Here is a 15,898-nt window from a genome sequence, read left to right as displayed (position 1 = left end):
GTGGATTGAATTGAAACGCATTTTTTTTAATGACCAGACATAGTTTTATTTACAAATGGCAAAAATGACAAAAAAAAAAAAGATTAAAAAAAATGAAATATCCTTAACTTTTTGTTTGTAGTGTATGTACATTTCAGTGATATTAATTTGCATAAATAGCTGTTAAAAACCCATCCACAAACATTAAAAATTCAGTCAGAATGCACATGTAAATGTCAATACTTTACAAAATAAAAGTACACACAGCATGCAAGTATTTCTTATAAGGTTTTGATATAGAAAATTTGGGAATACTTGTGTGTGTACGTAAAGTTTACCTTAAAATCTGTGTTATGCTTGGAGGTGGTTTTTATCAGTGTGTCTGTCTTCCCCCGTCTGTCATCATTTTATTTTACACAAAACCGTTCACTATTTTTTCACGAAACTCTCTGCAGTTTATCAGATACGTATGTGCTGAAATGCTGCCTTTCGTTATTCTGTTATTCTGTCTGTTGTCCATCCGTCTTGTTAGTATGTGTTGTTGACTGATTCAGGGGGACATTCAAGGACACTATGGACTCGTTTATGATTTAACTCTTATGTTGACATGTAAACCTTTATTGAAACAAAATGTGGAAAATGCAAACAGGGGAAGGGAGAAGAGCTGTCAGTCTGCGTAGATAAGATGTGCAATTTAATTGGGAAGCAAAGAAATCTCAGTGCACTGTGTAGCTGCGTAAATTGTACCATTGAGTCATTACAGTTAGAACTGTCACACATATGCAGGAGCTTGTCAAATGTCATGGTGGGCCAAAACAAATGCCTACGGGCCCCAAATTGAGCTGCTCTGCCCTCGAGGTTCGCTCCAACTAAAAGTGTCACAAAACCGTCTCTGCTGAATGTAACTGCAGTAAAAACAATACAGAGACACCAATTGTTGTCACCAATTTGACAGCTGTCCCCAATCATCTGGTTAAGCCTGACAGTGGTCCTCAAATGTTACACAGGGCAGACCGACTGGCTAAATGCACACTTCCTGAAACACAACAAGCGCTTAATAGGGAAACACACACATACACAGACGGGGAAAGTGAAACGGGTTGGTAGTGAGTCAACGACAACATTTGTCTTGCCTCCTTAACCCCACCCCTCACCTCCACTGGTCTTTCTCCTCCTTTTCCTATCAAGAGGGAAACTGTGGGTGTAATGGGTTGTTCATGTGCGTAAGAGGAGATTGTTTACATCGTTAGAAGCGTGGGGCCTTGTCCTAATATTCCTGGATGGCAGCTTGATTCAATTGAGAGCTTGGTAAGGATGATGGCAGAGGCGAGGGAAATATCCACTCCTTCAATGTGTTGTCTAGGAATCGTAGTAGGTAATAGAAAGAAACCCTGGGAGGTACATAATGCCTGTCTTTCTCCACTTTTGTCCTTTTTGGCCAGGCCTCGGTCTTCTCTCTAAATCACTCAACATGCACTCATACACACACTCCCTTTCTCTTGTACACACAAATACACGAGCAGAGAGGCAGACAGACACACAGGAAAGATCTTTTTGGCTCAGAGCACAGAGACTGGGGGGACATGGGCTTTGCTCCTGCTGTGGTCCGATGTATACGTATATTTCAAACAAAACTATGAATGCTCTCAGCCAGCACTTTCTCTGACTGCGGAAATATGTCCAGCAGACGCTCGACACACACACACACACACACAGGGCGCGGCCTGCTGCCAACAATAAGACTTGTTTAACAAGTCTTAGCGCTTTGTTGACTTCAATCTCAAGGCTTTGTTGTTTTTGTGAATCGCTCTCTCTGAGGCCATTATTAATCTTTGGCGTGTGTATACACAAGGTGTCCAGCACTGCGCTCTATAACTGGGAATTGTCATGCGACAATGTTTGGTTCAACTTGGATGAAGTCCTGTTTGGCTCGCCAGTCCTTTGTGATCTAGGTCTGTGGTCTAGTGTTGTTGCTGTAGTAGACACTTCCTCCATCCTCCCCTACTTTCCTCTTCCTCTTCCCTCAGTTACTCGCCTCTACCCACATCTCCCACTGTTGCTTCCTTCTCTTCCCAACTCCTGGTTCCAGCTCCTGCAACAAACTTTCCTTGGATTGGTCCAGTGTTTGTGTTCAGGATTCTGCATTCCTCGATGGCAGCATGTGCAAGTGCAGAGAGACACTGAAGGCTTTGGCTGGGCTGTTGGTTTCCAGGTGCTTCTCTGGTGTTTGGCAGCTCTCTGCCTGTGCCTCATGAAGTTTGCTCCTTCTGGCTGTGTTTGCACTCTTGCCTTTCTCGCTGCATTTCTGCACTCGCTTCAAAACCTTCTGTAGTTTGCAATACAGGCGTTGCCACAAGATAGGAACACAAGAACAGGGTGGATTTTCTTTTGATTGAAGGTTGTGCATGTTTTCGTTTAGCTGCTCCTCAAAGCTGGTATCAGAGAGTTTAGACCCAAATGGCCAGGTTTTAAAGAGTGACATGAATTCAAGTATGTGTAAAGTATCTTACCCAAAATGGTAGTTTCCATAATGGTTGTGTTTTGGATGGCTGAATGTCCTGTAGACGGTTGTGTGGTCATGCCAGTGTTGTCAGATTGGGTATGCCAGGCTGAATTGTAGCTCACATGCATAAAGAGAGGATTGCTGTTAATATCTTAATGCATCGATGCAGATTGAAACACAGCCAGCTTTTTCCTCCAGGCTGACTTGTTTTCACTGTAACATCCAAATTGGAATTAGACAGTGCACTAATTACAAGTGTTGCAAGAAATAGACGGCGGCCTCTTTGACTTTTAGGCTATTTAAAGAAGCAATTATAATGTGATATATTTTGGAAACATAAGCATGCTGTAATGTAACTATTGTCTTTTTACAATTTTGGCCCACGATCAGCTGCTCCTTGTTTTGTGCTTTGTTTACTGTTATTAGGAGAAAAAAATTATAAGCTGTCAACATAGCAAGAAGAGTTAGTTTGCTGTAAACTGCAGTTATCAGAGTAGCAACAGCAGTGAAGAGAAAAAGCTCACTGTCACTTTCCATCAGTTTCATTGTGTTTTAAATTTTGATGTTTGAGTGTTTCTCATTGGTTGTAACCTCACCAGCAAAATTTAACCTGCCACCTGTAGCACCTATTTCATCATTTGCATTCAAATACATGCAGTAATAGGTGTACTGTTAAAAATACTCTTGAGCAGTAGAAGTATCCCCACTCAAGAACATGTTAGAGTAGGCAAGGTCAGCTCCATTCTGCATCTTTGGCTGAGTGAGCTTCATGTTGTCTCCCCTTTGGGAATTAAACCATGCTATGTGGTAATTATATGCATGTTTCTCTTGGTATTTTGGGGGTTGGAGACAAAGTAACATTCACATCAGAGCCAGACCATTCCTTTACGCCTACACACTGACCCCAAACAAAATATTTCACATATTTAAACAGAATAGTTGATTGACAATGGTGTTGCAAACCGATTTCATCCTGTAACTTTCGGAAGGAACCATTACCGTTGGGAATGGGGATTTGTGAGTTTTTGAGGTATGACATAAGCAGATGAATATATTTAACTCAGTGCTATGTTCTGATGTGTTCATATTATAAAAACAATATTGAAATGAAATAAAATATCAATAGTCTGATAGAATATAATTGAATGGCTGGTGTTTAATGACAATTGGATTAAAATAAAATAAAAACCAGTGTACTAAAATAAGTCCAAAGCTTGATTATTATTACATTGAGTTCTGGTTATTTCTCATTGCAAGACAGAAGCTGTGGCAAAAAAAAAACAAAAACAAACAAACAAATGAACCATGACTGTTATCACTCATTTTGAAAAAATGAGTAAGGACTAGCTACACAAAATTCAGATACAGGGATAAAAGTGACACATTTAAGTGCAGTTTCATTACACAAGTTGTAATGAAGTTTCACATAAGGCTGAGTTTTTAAGGATGGTAGTGATTTGGTAGTGAATTCCTGTTGCCAAGACTCTCCCGGAGAGGCTCTGAGGGGTGGGCTATGGATATGTGTGCTTGCCTGCACCCACTGACCTGTTCTTTTTTGTGTGTGGGTGTGTAAGCGTACATGCGTGTAGTGCACTGTCCTCTATGGCTGATACAGACTACGGTGGGCCAGTGATGCATTAGCCATGGCCAGAGATGGGTTGGTATGGAATAAATAATGGATACCATCCTTTCCCTCTGAATAAATCAAGACCAGAGAAATGGAGAGAGAAGAGAGATTAAATGTGGGAGAGAGTTGGAGAAATTCAATGCCAGAGTGAAGAGAGCATTTGTGTAACTGTTAGGGGAGTAGAGAGGAAGATACAGTGGTATCCTGATGTCCAAATCACTATCTGACTTTGTCTCCACAAAGATCGTAAAACACTGACGGAAAATGCCGTTTGACAAAATTCAAAGTTCAAATCAAACACTTAATTTTTCATCATCAGTTCAGACCACAAAGGATTCTGCTAATTTTTCCCTCCCTCCTTGTGTTTCATCCCAGGCTCAGGGCCAGACGTTCACCTTCCCAGACATTTTCCCAGAAAAGGACAGGACGCCGACGGAGGGCTCCATGGAAGAGATGCAGGAGAAGTTCATGGAGGACGAGAAGCAGAGGCAGAAACTCGACCCCAGGAGAGGAGGGGTCACTGAATGGTTTGGACTCTGAGACAGCCCACTGACCGGGAAGTCGGTGCGCGTTGTGTGCGCGTGGGTGTTTCATTGGGAGTAGCATTTATTGATTTACAACTGGACTGCGGTGATGTCAACTTCTATTTCTGTAAGAAAACTCACAAGTGTGTAGCGAAGAAGAATGAGCATACAATATGTGTAGGAGTGTGGACGTGTGTTTGGTGTGTGTGTGTGTGTGTGTGTGTGTGTGTGTGTATGAGAGACTTAGCGAGGCTTGAGTGCAGACCAGAGCCAGAACAGAATCAGAAGGAGGAGGAGAGTGGCCTGGCGCCATCTTTTATGAAACCAGCCCACCATACAGAATCTTCATTACCTCAAATGACCTGCTTTTATTCCCTCCTTCTCTTCATCCTACTTCTTTTATTATCATTTCTCTTTCTCCTTCTTACTTCTGCACCTCCTCTTTCTGTGCCAGTGGTCTTCCTTTTAATTTCCTACTTGTTTGTCTCCTCTGATGTCCCACTTCTGCTTTTCCTGCTCCACCACTGCCATGCTTACTAGAGGTACGGTGTGGTAGCCCTGACTCTCAGCCAGTTGGATCAGACTACCTGGACAACCCACATCCTTTCCTCTTTTATGAGTTTGCCTTGGATTAATTGACCACTTTAGGTAAACAACTATTGAGATGTTGTTTCAGCAAAGCAACAACATGGAATTTGTTGGAGTGTTTTATTATTTTGTGGTAACACCTCTTGCCATAACCATGAGAAAAGATTGTACCCTGTGTTTGTCTGTGTTTGCCTAGCGTGCAGGTCTGCCAGTGAATCTGTCTAATTGTAAGTGCTGTTGAAATAAGAACTAATAAACGGTCACTTGTCCAAGTGTTCTTTTTCTTCTTTCTTCGCGCCTCATCTCCCATGGCTGCTGCGCTCAACAACTGGCACTTCAAGATGCTGTTCGCCACACAAGCTGGCCTAAGCATGTGCCAACGTGGTCTGGTAGCTGTTTTGACAAAGTAATGATATGTTGAATCGGGCCACTGGAGGACTGAGCTTTCTTACGGTAATAAGGCCCATAAAGGGGAGGGACCTCTCCTGGGCTCGATCAGACCCTCCATTATGCTGAGAGGCCAAGGTTACAGTAAGTGTCCCCCAGCCGTGACCACTAATGCTGGCTGGCTAATACAAAGGTCCAGTCCCTGACCTCACCCAGCCAACTCAGCTATCACTAAGGAGAATGTCAATATTGATTTTTGTTGGCCCATTGTCTACTGCCTGGAACCACTCACCCCCTGTGTCGCTGTAAAGCAATCTGATTTGTAACAACAAGCCTCCTGTTACACTCCGTTCCTTCGCTGTCTGTCTCGTTTTCACTCTTTTTATTTTCCTCTTTCACTGCTCAGTCCGTTTCTGGACCTCCAGAGGAACAGCTGCTTAACCAACAGACAGAGAGACCAAATTCCTGTTCTCGCTCGGCTCCAGGCCTGAACAGACCCCACATGAAAGTTGGGAAACAGAGAGCTGGTGTTTGCCAAGCAATATCTGTTCCTTCTCTCCTCCGCTTTATGGGGATACCCTGTGCCTTCTAAAGTGAGATAAACACTCTTGTATGCATTTAAAACCATTTATCTGGTATTAAATGTACTAACAGTGTGACCTTTTTCTAATCTGGAGTCTCCCAATAGTCGTGACTAATGGTGTTATTAGATGACATGTTTCAAAGTGTAAGAACACTTCGTTACTTTCATAAAGACTATATGAGCAGCCAATAACTGATGGGAGAAAAACAACACACGATACAGCTGGAGTAGGAGTAGATATACGGTTAAAGGCCATGGACTTGATACAGTGATGTCATCTTTTGATTTTGGACTGCTGTTGTGAAGCCAAGGGGTCTGCATGTTAGCTGTTGCCGTTTCTGAGCTACAAATGACCATATTTGGACAAAAGAGCACAGCTGCTAAATGCTAGCTTAGTGGTTGTAATTGTGGTAATTTTCATCACACATTTGTACTTGACAGCCTGTTGATTAAGAGTAACTTCTTAACTATAACGACACATAAGCTCTCTGACAGAAGAAGCATGCTGATTATATATTCAATTAACAGAAACAGCCTTCTGCTCATCAAAAGAATCATTTAGAGATGGATCACCATAATACTTATTAGAGTGAAACAAATGGAGAAAAAAAACCAGTATTACCTTTTAACATACTTTCAGTTGATTTTTCAGTATTAAAGGTTCAACATGTAACATTCAGTGGCCTTTAAAGGAGTGATATTTTGCTTTTTACCTCCACCAAGGAGGTTATGTTTTTGTTGGTGTTGGTTTGTCTGTTTGTCTGTCTGTGTGCAAGATAACTCAAAAAGTTATGGACAGATTTAAATGAAAATTTCAGGATATGTTGATACTGGCACAAGGAATAAATGATTAAATTTTGGTGGTGATCAGGGGTGAGGTGGGGCCACTGATTTACCTTGGCAGAGGTCTGCGCTGTCTTTTCTAGAAAAGCACTCGTAGAGCGCAGACCTCCGCCAAGGCAGATCAGTGGCCCCCCCACCCCCGATCACCACCAAAATTTAATCATTTGTTCCTTGTGCCAGTATCAACATTTCTTGAAATTTTCATCCAAATCCAGGGCACTGATCTGCCTTGGTGGTGGTCTGCGATCTCCAAGTGCTTCTAGTTTTTAAATGGAATTATGCATTTTAAAACATTTTCCTGTGGTGTACATAAACTGTAAATGCTATGCTTGGGTCTGAATTCTTCATAAATTCAACTCCACAGGTCCATCTTCAACCCTATTTCTGAGTAATGACACCAGAAAGGTCATTTTGAGCGCTGGCCCTTTAAATGCAAATGAGCCACTTCATGTCCCACCCCCTTCAGGTTGTTGGCTGTGCTGCTCTGTCCCGTTCAACCAACAACTGAACATTTTAGGACTACTTTTTTCAGGACTTTTATGGACTACAATCGCTGCTGCTGACAAACAATTATGGCGTACTCGGAGAAATGTTTGTCAGAAGTCTTGGCCTTATATGCGCAAATGTCGTGACGTAATTAATTATAGACATAAATTAAGCAGGAATTAAAACGGGTTGTAGAAATCCACTTGATTTTTGCCAAAATGAATATAAAGATAGCTTTGCAGCACCTGGAGGGTTCAAATGCCAACTTTTTGAACTACTAGGGTCCCCAAATACACAAATAAATGTACCAACAACTAATAAAAGTGGGTTTAGCAAAATATAACTCCTTCAAGTGAACAGCAGCATCCAGTTGTTTTCCTGTGTATTCTATTCGTACTCATATGAGCTCTATTAACTCATTTCTCACTAACTGTTGTAAACTTCTGCTGCTGTAGAGGAAATGATGAAACATGTTGAGGTACCTGGGGAAGATGGCTCATGTCACCCTTTAGATTCTTCCAGAACATTTGACCCTGATCCTCTTCATCACAGGTGTCAAACATGCGGCCCGGGGGCCAAAACCGGCCCATCAAGAGGTCCAATCTGGCCCCTAGGGTGAATTTGTGAAATACAAAAATTACACTGAAGATATTAATAATCAAGGATGTTAAAATCATTTTAGGTCAATTCAATCTAAAGTGGATCAGACTAGTAAAATATTATCATAATAACCTATAAATAATGAAAACCGCAAATTTTTCTCTTTAAGTATAAAAAAAAGTTACATTTGAAGAAAAGTTACATTTACAGACTATCCTTTTACATAAAATATGAATATCCTGAACAAATATGAACAATCTGAAATGTCTTAAGAGAAGTATGTGGAATTGTATACAATATTCTGCCTGTTACTAAATCTTTAAGTTGTGATGCACATGTATAAATGATCAACTTAGGCGTAATATTGTTAACATTGCGCTTTGTTTCTTTAGAATTTTCAGGTTGTTCATTTTTGTTCATGTTATGTTCAAGTACGGTTCATAGGTATAAACATTTTCATCGTGGAATTTTGCTTTTTTCACACAAAAACATAGAGAAAACTTTAGAGTTGCCATTATTCATAAGTTCTTATCCTATTATTTATATCATTTTACTGGTCCGGCCCACTTTAGATCATATTAGCTCTACATGGAAAAGTCTACAAAGGCCTTTTTTATGGTCTATGCACACCATAGCAGCTGACATGTTTTAAATTACATACAGTGCACATACATGACATGTTCTCATTTCACATGTGCTTCTTAAAATAATTATAGTTCTTCACAAATCTTAATGATGATCGTGTTGACAGTATAACAGATGATTGGTTTCACAATCACACATGGATTTTTTTTTTTTTTGTAATGAAAACATTTTGGATGATTTAAACAGGAATATTAATACTGTCACAATGCTTAAACCCTTCGATGTTGATTGACATATTAAACTTATTAAAAAATAAATAACAGATGAGTCAGTTTGGATCTGCTATGGTTTGTATAGGCAGATGAGACCGGTCCTCACTGGCAGAGACCGGCTTGGTGGTTGTTTCCTGTGGAGCGCCTTCACTAAAAATCAAAGCCAAATGTAGAGCTGTCTGTATTTCTGCATGTATTTCTCCCAGATAGAAGTCTTGTTTTTTGGGAAATAAACGTCCAATTCTGTAAATGTGCCACACTGACACGCAACAGCCTCTAAATCCTTTTTTTAACCTGAGATTCTTCCCATGCTCCTCTTGCTCTGCTCTCTTCCATGTTCTCCCCAAGCCTCTCCTTTCTCATCGTACCTAATAAAAGCTGCAAGCACAGTGTGTCTCCCTCCTGTCCATGCAGCTGGCAGCCATTTCCTTGTTTGTTAGTGTTCTCCCTGCCTGTCAGATGATGCTGGAGTGTGAAGGAACATGAGGACGGAGGAGATGGAAAGGTATGCGGCAAAATCCTGTTTCACCTGAACTCAGGTTCACTGTAGGCTCCTTCTTCCCCAGCTACAGATTTATAAGGATCTATGCGTGCTGAACATGATGCACCGTATATTGTAATGCACCACACGTCATGTAAGTGCAGAGGGAGGCAATGTGAGCAAAGGAGATGGAGAAAGCTCTGGGAGAACGGGGAGAGAGAGCAGATAGAGGTGAGGGAGAAAGTGGAGAGGGTGAAGTGTGAGTGAAAAAGAGATGACATCACTGAGAAAATGCTGAGCTGGATTTAAGGGCTACTGGATGAAAGCGGTCTACTCCCACAGTGCACCATCTCTCTCTCCCTCTTTTTTCTCCCTCATGAGATGTACAGTGCAGGTCGTGTTCCTATCCCTACATGGATAGTTAATGGAAGGGGGGTTGAATATTTTAAACAGCCCTTCAGCTCTCCTCCTCCTCCTCCTTCTACTTCTCTCTCCCTCCCTTTTTCGTCCTTTTCAGTTGTGCATTAGTCAAGTGCACACATGACCCTGTTTTTGCTACTGCAGTCCACATTTGGAATCTGCATGACATCATGATGTATTTTGGGGATCAGTGGGATGAGTGGCAGCATAGTGAGTATCCTCCCTGATTCTCTTCAGCCTCCCTAGGGGGCAGATCTCCTTGCTGGCTCTACCGTAGTAACTGCTTCACCTACAGATGCTCTGTTGCGTCCCATAATTCTAATAAACTACATTTTTATTTTTGTTTGGAATTCACATTAGTCATCCAATTATGGGGCAGACTATGCAGGAATGAGAAAGAGACTTAAAAACTGCCTCCACAACAATAACAAAAGAAGGTGCTACTCTTGGTTTTGTCACATACAGTTCATCGCCAACTGTCTGTAAAATTACACACCGTTGTATAGTCCCACAGTCACTGTACTAGCTCTATCAGCCTCTTGTGCAGATGCACACACTCCCACACACTCACACTTTTGTTCACTAAGACAACCGGGGTTGCCTGCTGAGGATTCTGACGGCCTCTTTTGGACTACAGCCATGCACATTCCTCCTTCCCCAGGTTGCCATTGGTTCATCTGAGCTCAGGCAGTGCACTCTGTCACCCCATAAGTGCGTGTATGTATGTTCCTGCTTCAGTGTGGGTCCATGTACTGTATGTGCCCTTATGAAAAAAAGAAGAAAAAAGGTTAACCATTCCATTTCCATTTTTCCAAGAATTTACTACACACATGCATGCTTGATGCTCATGTGCATGGCTCCTTGCGAACCACTCACACATACATAAAATGTACCCTGAAGTGGGCCCTCAGTGTGTATATACAGTCGTACTGTACTCACATCTATACAGTTACTGGCTCCGATCCAGGAGCAACAACTGAAGAGGACATTGTGGAAAACATGTGGACTGGCTGTTTATTGTTGCACAGAATACAGTGAATTAGTATGTTTTTCACTGTATCAGAAATATCAAGTTATTCACATCTGTCTAGGTATTTTCTGATATTAAGTAGGTTTGAAAAGTGCAGGTATAAATAAACCATGCTTTCATCTGTGTGCATTTTTCCGCACATGAAGAAGCAAAACATTTGTGCACATTGATATTAAGCGTAAAAGTCAGCTGTTGTCTGACAGTCACCTGAAAAAATGGGCTGACGGCTGAAAAAATACTGGAACTTAATTTAAGATTTGATTATTTACATTTTGAGGTTTATTTTTGCTTTTTGTTATGACCTCTCCAGGATCTTTTTTTTTTTCTTTTATGAAAATAATGTAATCACCATATAACACCCATATTAAAGATGTTACGTAAGTACAGTGAAGAACAGTATAGCAAGTCATTATTACAAAAGAAATCCTAACAGTGTGATGCAGAACTTGCATCTCATCAAAGAAATCAGTAATTTGACAAAAGCGTTGATATAAAATGTATTTGAAAATTATTTATTGCTTCATTGTAATGTTCTACAGTTGTTGCTGCTTATGCAAAAACAATAGACTGCAATACAGATGTAAATGGCTGCATCACTGAGTGGAGAATTCAACATAGATGATTATTATTAATAATCCTACTATAATGGACGTTCTGTGTCTGGCGCGTGTTTGTCCGATCGATGTCCCATCGATGTTGCAGCACAGGAGGGCGTTTGTACAGGTTGTCCTCAGCTTTCACAGGCCCAATCGCCGCCAAACTCGCCAAATGAATAGAAACATTACCTAACTATCTACTAGGCACACTTTTATGTCCATATTCAAATGTTCTGAGGTATGCTGGGTGATTTTAACAGGTCACCAGCTCACCCAGCTCACCCAGCTCACCACAGACCGATTCCCAGCTCACCTCGGACCGGGTCCAAGCTCACCACAGACCGGGTCCCAGCTCACCTCGGACTGGGTCCCAGCTCACCACGGACCGGATCCCAGCTCACCTTGGGCCGTGTTCCAGCTCACCTCGGACCAAGTCCGACCTCACCACAGACCTTCACACACCCGATCGCTGCCAAACTCGCCAAATGAATACAAACATTACCTGACTATCTACTAGGCACAATTTTATGTCCGTATTCAAATGTTGTGAGGTATGCTGGGTGATTTTAGCCTCTCATGCTATTGTACAATGACACCACGGGTACAATGCCACTAGTAACAATAATATTAATATTAAGTGCCTTTGCTGTTATGGTAATTACAGTACATTTTTCTGATAATACGCCTTAAATCCCTGTAATTCATTCAAATTGTCCTATCTTTTAATTAATGGAAAAGTGAAAATAAACACAAATGAAAGGATCCGCCCCTTTTTTGTGAATCAAAATTCAATGGATGCATCCATAGCTCATGCCCTTCCCTTTTGCATTTTTTCCCGAAAATTAGTGAACTACTTTTCGTGTAATCTGTCTGATAAACAAGCTCGGAAATAAAGTCACAGTGAGGAAAATACAAGCTCCTCGGAGGAGGCAATTAGGATCAATTAGAAGTCTTGACAATAGATGATAGCACATGCCAGCCTTCATCACTAAATGGGCTGTGGCAGGCTCTTTCATCTGTGTTTACCCTGAAAGATTTGTTTGTGGTGAACAAGCGGGGGGAGGAGCAATCAAGCATTGTTATTTTGCATCAGGCTTATGCTTAGCCGACTATCTGAACGCGAGAAAGAATTTGTCCTGACACTCCATTTCAGCTTATCTGCAATCAACCGGCTGGGTGGTCCCTGTCTCTGCCAGCTGTTCAACACATACAGTACATTTGCATGTTAAACAAGTTAATAACACTGATATGTAGAGAAGATGGGCAGAGAGGGGAGTCGGTCTGATGCAAACAGTACATGCGTGTGTTTCACAGAAAGAAAGAGAAGAGTTAAATGGTTCAAATGGGTTCAATTGTCATAACAGAATAACAGAAATCAACTGGGGCCTGGCCACCCATCTGGACTACAGAGCCCTGCGCTGGAGTATGAAACAGCTGAAGGCAGAACAGCACACACATAGACACTTGTGTTTTCGGGCAGTCAGTGAACCCCTCGCTGGTGGAATCGTACTGGCTGAAAGCTTTGCCAAGTCAATAACACAGACTGATCCCTGATGCTGAACTTCCTGGAAGCCCCGGCTGGTCTCAGCGCTCCATGTACCTGCTCAGCGCTCCAGCTGCTGCTTGGCTGCGAGGTGGGCTGGACGGGGATCAGCAAGGTCTATCACTGTTCTGTGTCTGCCCGCAGGTCACTCTGACTTGAAACACAATTCAGGGGGAGAACAGAGGAGAAGAGAGACTGTGAGCCTCAGAGATCGGGTGAATTCATTTCCTTGAAGCAACAAGATCTTATGTGCTTCAACACAAGTCCCCTCTCATCACGCACCATCAACCAGGGCCACTAATCTCCTTATATCACCCAGTGAGCAGAGCCTTAAGGTTAATTGTCCGACATCCTGATGCAGACAGAGCGTAAAGCGGCGGGTGCAGTGGTATGTGGCTGTGTGATGGAGTAACACGGTATATTCTAATACGACGACCCAAAAGAGAAATTCTCAAAGGTCTGAGAATGCTGTGGTTTATAATATAATACAGATATGAGACCACGCCTTAGCTTGTATTGTCAAACAGACGCTGGTGGGGGAGCCCAAGTTTTATTACCCTCATTGTTTACACACAAACACATGCAGTTACACAAACACATTCCTGAATATTTGTATTTGGTCGATCCTTCCCATTCACACTGTGACTGATGTACAAATGAGGTGGGACAAAAGGTGGTGAAGCATTGAACCATTACGAGGAGTTTTAATTAAAATATTTTATTATGTAAACTAGCAAAAGACAAGATGGACAAAGGGGGAAATAGAATGGTATTTGTAAGTTATAAGGTCTTGGTTTTCAGGGATTAGAGGTAATTGATTGCGTAAGACAACTCATCTAATTCATCTGGTCAAAATGGCTGTTGGGTGCTGGCTCTTATTTAAAGCATCTTCCCTCCTGTCTTACATCTCGTTTCACTGCCAGCCCTCAGCTGCGCAACGCTTACGTCAGACAATCCCACTGTCAGCCAACACTTAGCCAACATAATGACAGAACTGCTCACCCAGCCAAAGATAGATCAGACTTTTCTGGCTTGATTTCAACAAGCATGCCTGGACTTTTGTGGCCTGGATTCACTCAACAGAGTTCAACTTCCCTGGCCTAAGTTTGACCATCAGAGCTTGAATATGAGTGGCTTGGGTTGAGTAGACACTGAGCTTGAAGAGAATGTCCTTGCTGGCTGTGATTCAACAGGGTACTCAACGAGTGCGACCTGGATTTGACTGTCTGGCTGCCACTAATGTTGCCTGGGTTCAGTAGACAGAGCTTGACTTGTATGGCCTGAGTTCATCAGATGGAGTCCAACTTTTCTGGCCTGAGCTTGTCAGACAGGGCTCAACTAGTGTGGCCTTGGCGGATACAGGGCCTCTGGGTGATTAAGGATGTGTTTGTTTCCCAGGCAGCAAGCAGGCAAGGTGGCGGCATTGCTTCTGCACAGCCAAGGACTTGGTGTGGGGGTGAGAGAGCCAAAACAAACTACTGTGATTGCCTCCCATATGCCCTCCTGACCTCTGCGTTTCAATTGCCAGGCAAAAAAGAGGAAAAAGGGGTGAGGGGAGAGGGACGAGGTTGTTTAAAGAAGAAGGGAGAGCACGAATGGGGGTACAGGGGGCTGTGGTGGAGGTTGGAGATGGGGTGGACTGATGGTGAGAGGTCACTTAGGTACTTGAACAAAGTATCTATCTATCTATCTATCTATCTATCTATCTATCTATCTATCTATCTATCTATCTATCTATCTATCTATCTATCTATCTATCTATCTATTGCTGGGAAATGAAGTCTTATAGCTGATGATGAAATTGGACAATTGTTCCTGCAATTGCTGTGAAAGAGGCAAAGAAGAACAACAAAAAAAGGAAAGGAAGAAATAAAGGGGGGAAATGGACAGGGAGTGAGAGAAAGGGAGTCTTGTCGTCTGAGAGGTGGTGTGGTTCGGGTTAGGTTGTGGTTGAAGCCTTGAGAGAGCGGGAGGGGAGAAAGGGGGAGGCATAGGGGGCGAGCAAGGCAGCGCATACCCGCAGCATTCAAATGGAGCTCCCATTGGGAGGTTTTACGCTTCAAAATGGTTTCCTGTGACGTGGATTGTGTGTTTGATTTGAGCTTTGAGGGGTTTGTGTTATTCTCGGGAGGGGAGAATCTAGCACGCTCTCATTTCCGCACTACCAACAGCCAGCAGAAAGTTGGCAAGCCGAAACAGGGGGATTGTAAAGACAGATTTTTCTCTCCCTCCTCGTAAGAACCACATTTTTTTCTGCTTTCACTTTTTTTGCCATGTTTTTCTGCTGAGCCTGCTCCAGGGTTTGCTCTACTATATTGATGGATTGTTCTTAATAATTAGACCTGCTCTGTTCCTACGTGGGGCTTCTTAGGGTGCCTAAATTTTGCTGATTATAAAATTTGCTTCTGCTAATATGTGTACACACATGCATGTATGGCGGCAAAAACGTACAAGCAAGCATGCGTACTATACAAGTATGCATGCTGTCAGACACATGCTTTGGAACTAATTGCAAACAATGGATGCCAGCTGGGCAGTAGGCGAAGCAGGCAGCACAACTGGGCCCAGGTTGATTGTTTATTCAACTGGACTGGATAGGAGAAAATAAGAAGAAATGGAAGACGAGTGAATGAGAAAAAGTACGCAGGAGGGTAGGGAGAAGAGAGGCGAAGAGAGGCGAGGGTCACCACAGAGGAAGGGAAGGGGCATACGCTGAGGCAGCGGGAAGCCACCTCTAAGACCATGACAGCCAGTCATACAAACCATCAGAGAGTTAACTATTCTGCCAACTACTGTACTTCCCCGAGCCAAGAAAATGACAAAAATCAACACTGAATGTGTTTGTGTTGGG

The 15,898-nt window shown here is 42.4% G+C and overlaps 1 protein-coding gene across 1 annotated transcript in view; it reads left to right on the top strand.

Moving 5' to 3' along the window:
- Positions 1-5,494, top strand: part of mrpl23 (mitochondrial ribosomal protein L23) — a 34,218-nt gene extending 28,724 nt beyond the window's left edge. Inside the window, exon 5 of the mRNA XM_030137111.1 lies at positions 4,485-5,494. Coding sequence (XP_029992971.1) covers positions 4,485-4,649 — 165 coding nt within the window. The 3' untranslated portion in view covers positions 4,650-5,494. The remainder of the gene's footprint in view (positions 1-4,484) is intronic.
- The last annotated feature ends 10,404 nt before the right edge of the window (positions 5,495-15,898 follow it).

Source organism: Sphaeramia orbicularis, chromosome 6 (assembly GCF_902148855.1).
Source record: "Sphaeramia orbicularis chromosome 6, fSphaOr1.1, whole genome shotgun sequence".
NCBI lineage: Eukaryota > Metazoa > Chordata > Actinopteri > Kurtiformes > Apogonidae > Sphaeramia > Sphaeramia orbicularis.
The sequence above is the reverse complement of the archived record's forward strand: the minus strand, read 5'-3'. Positions and strand labels throughout refer to the sequence as shown.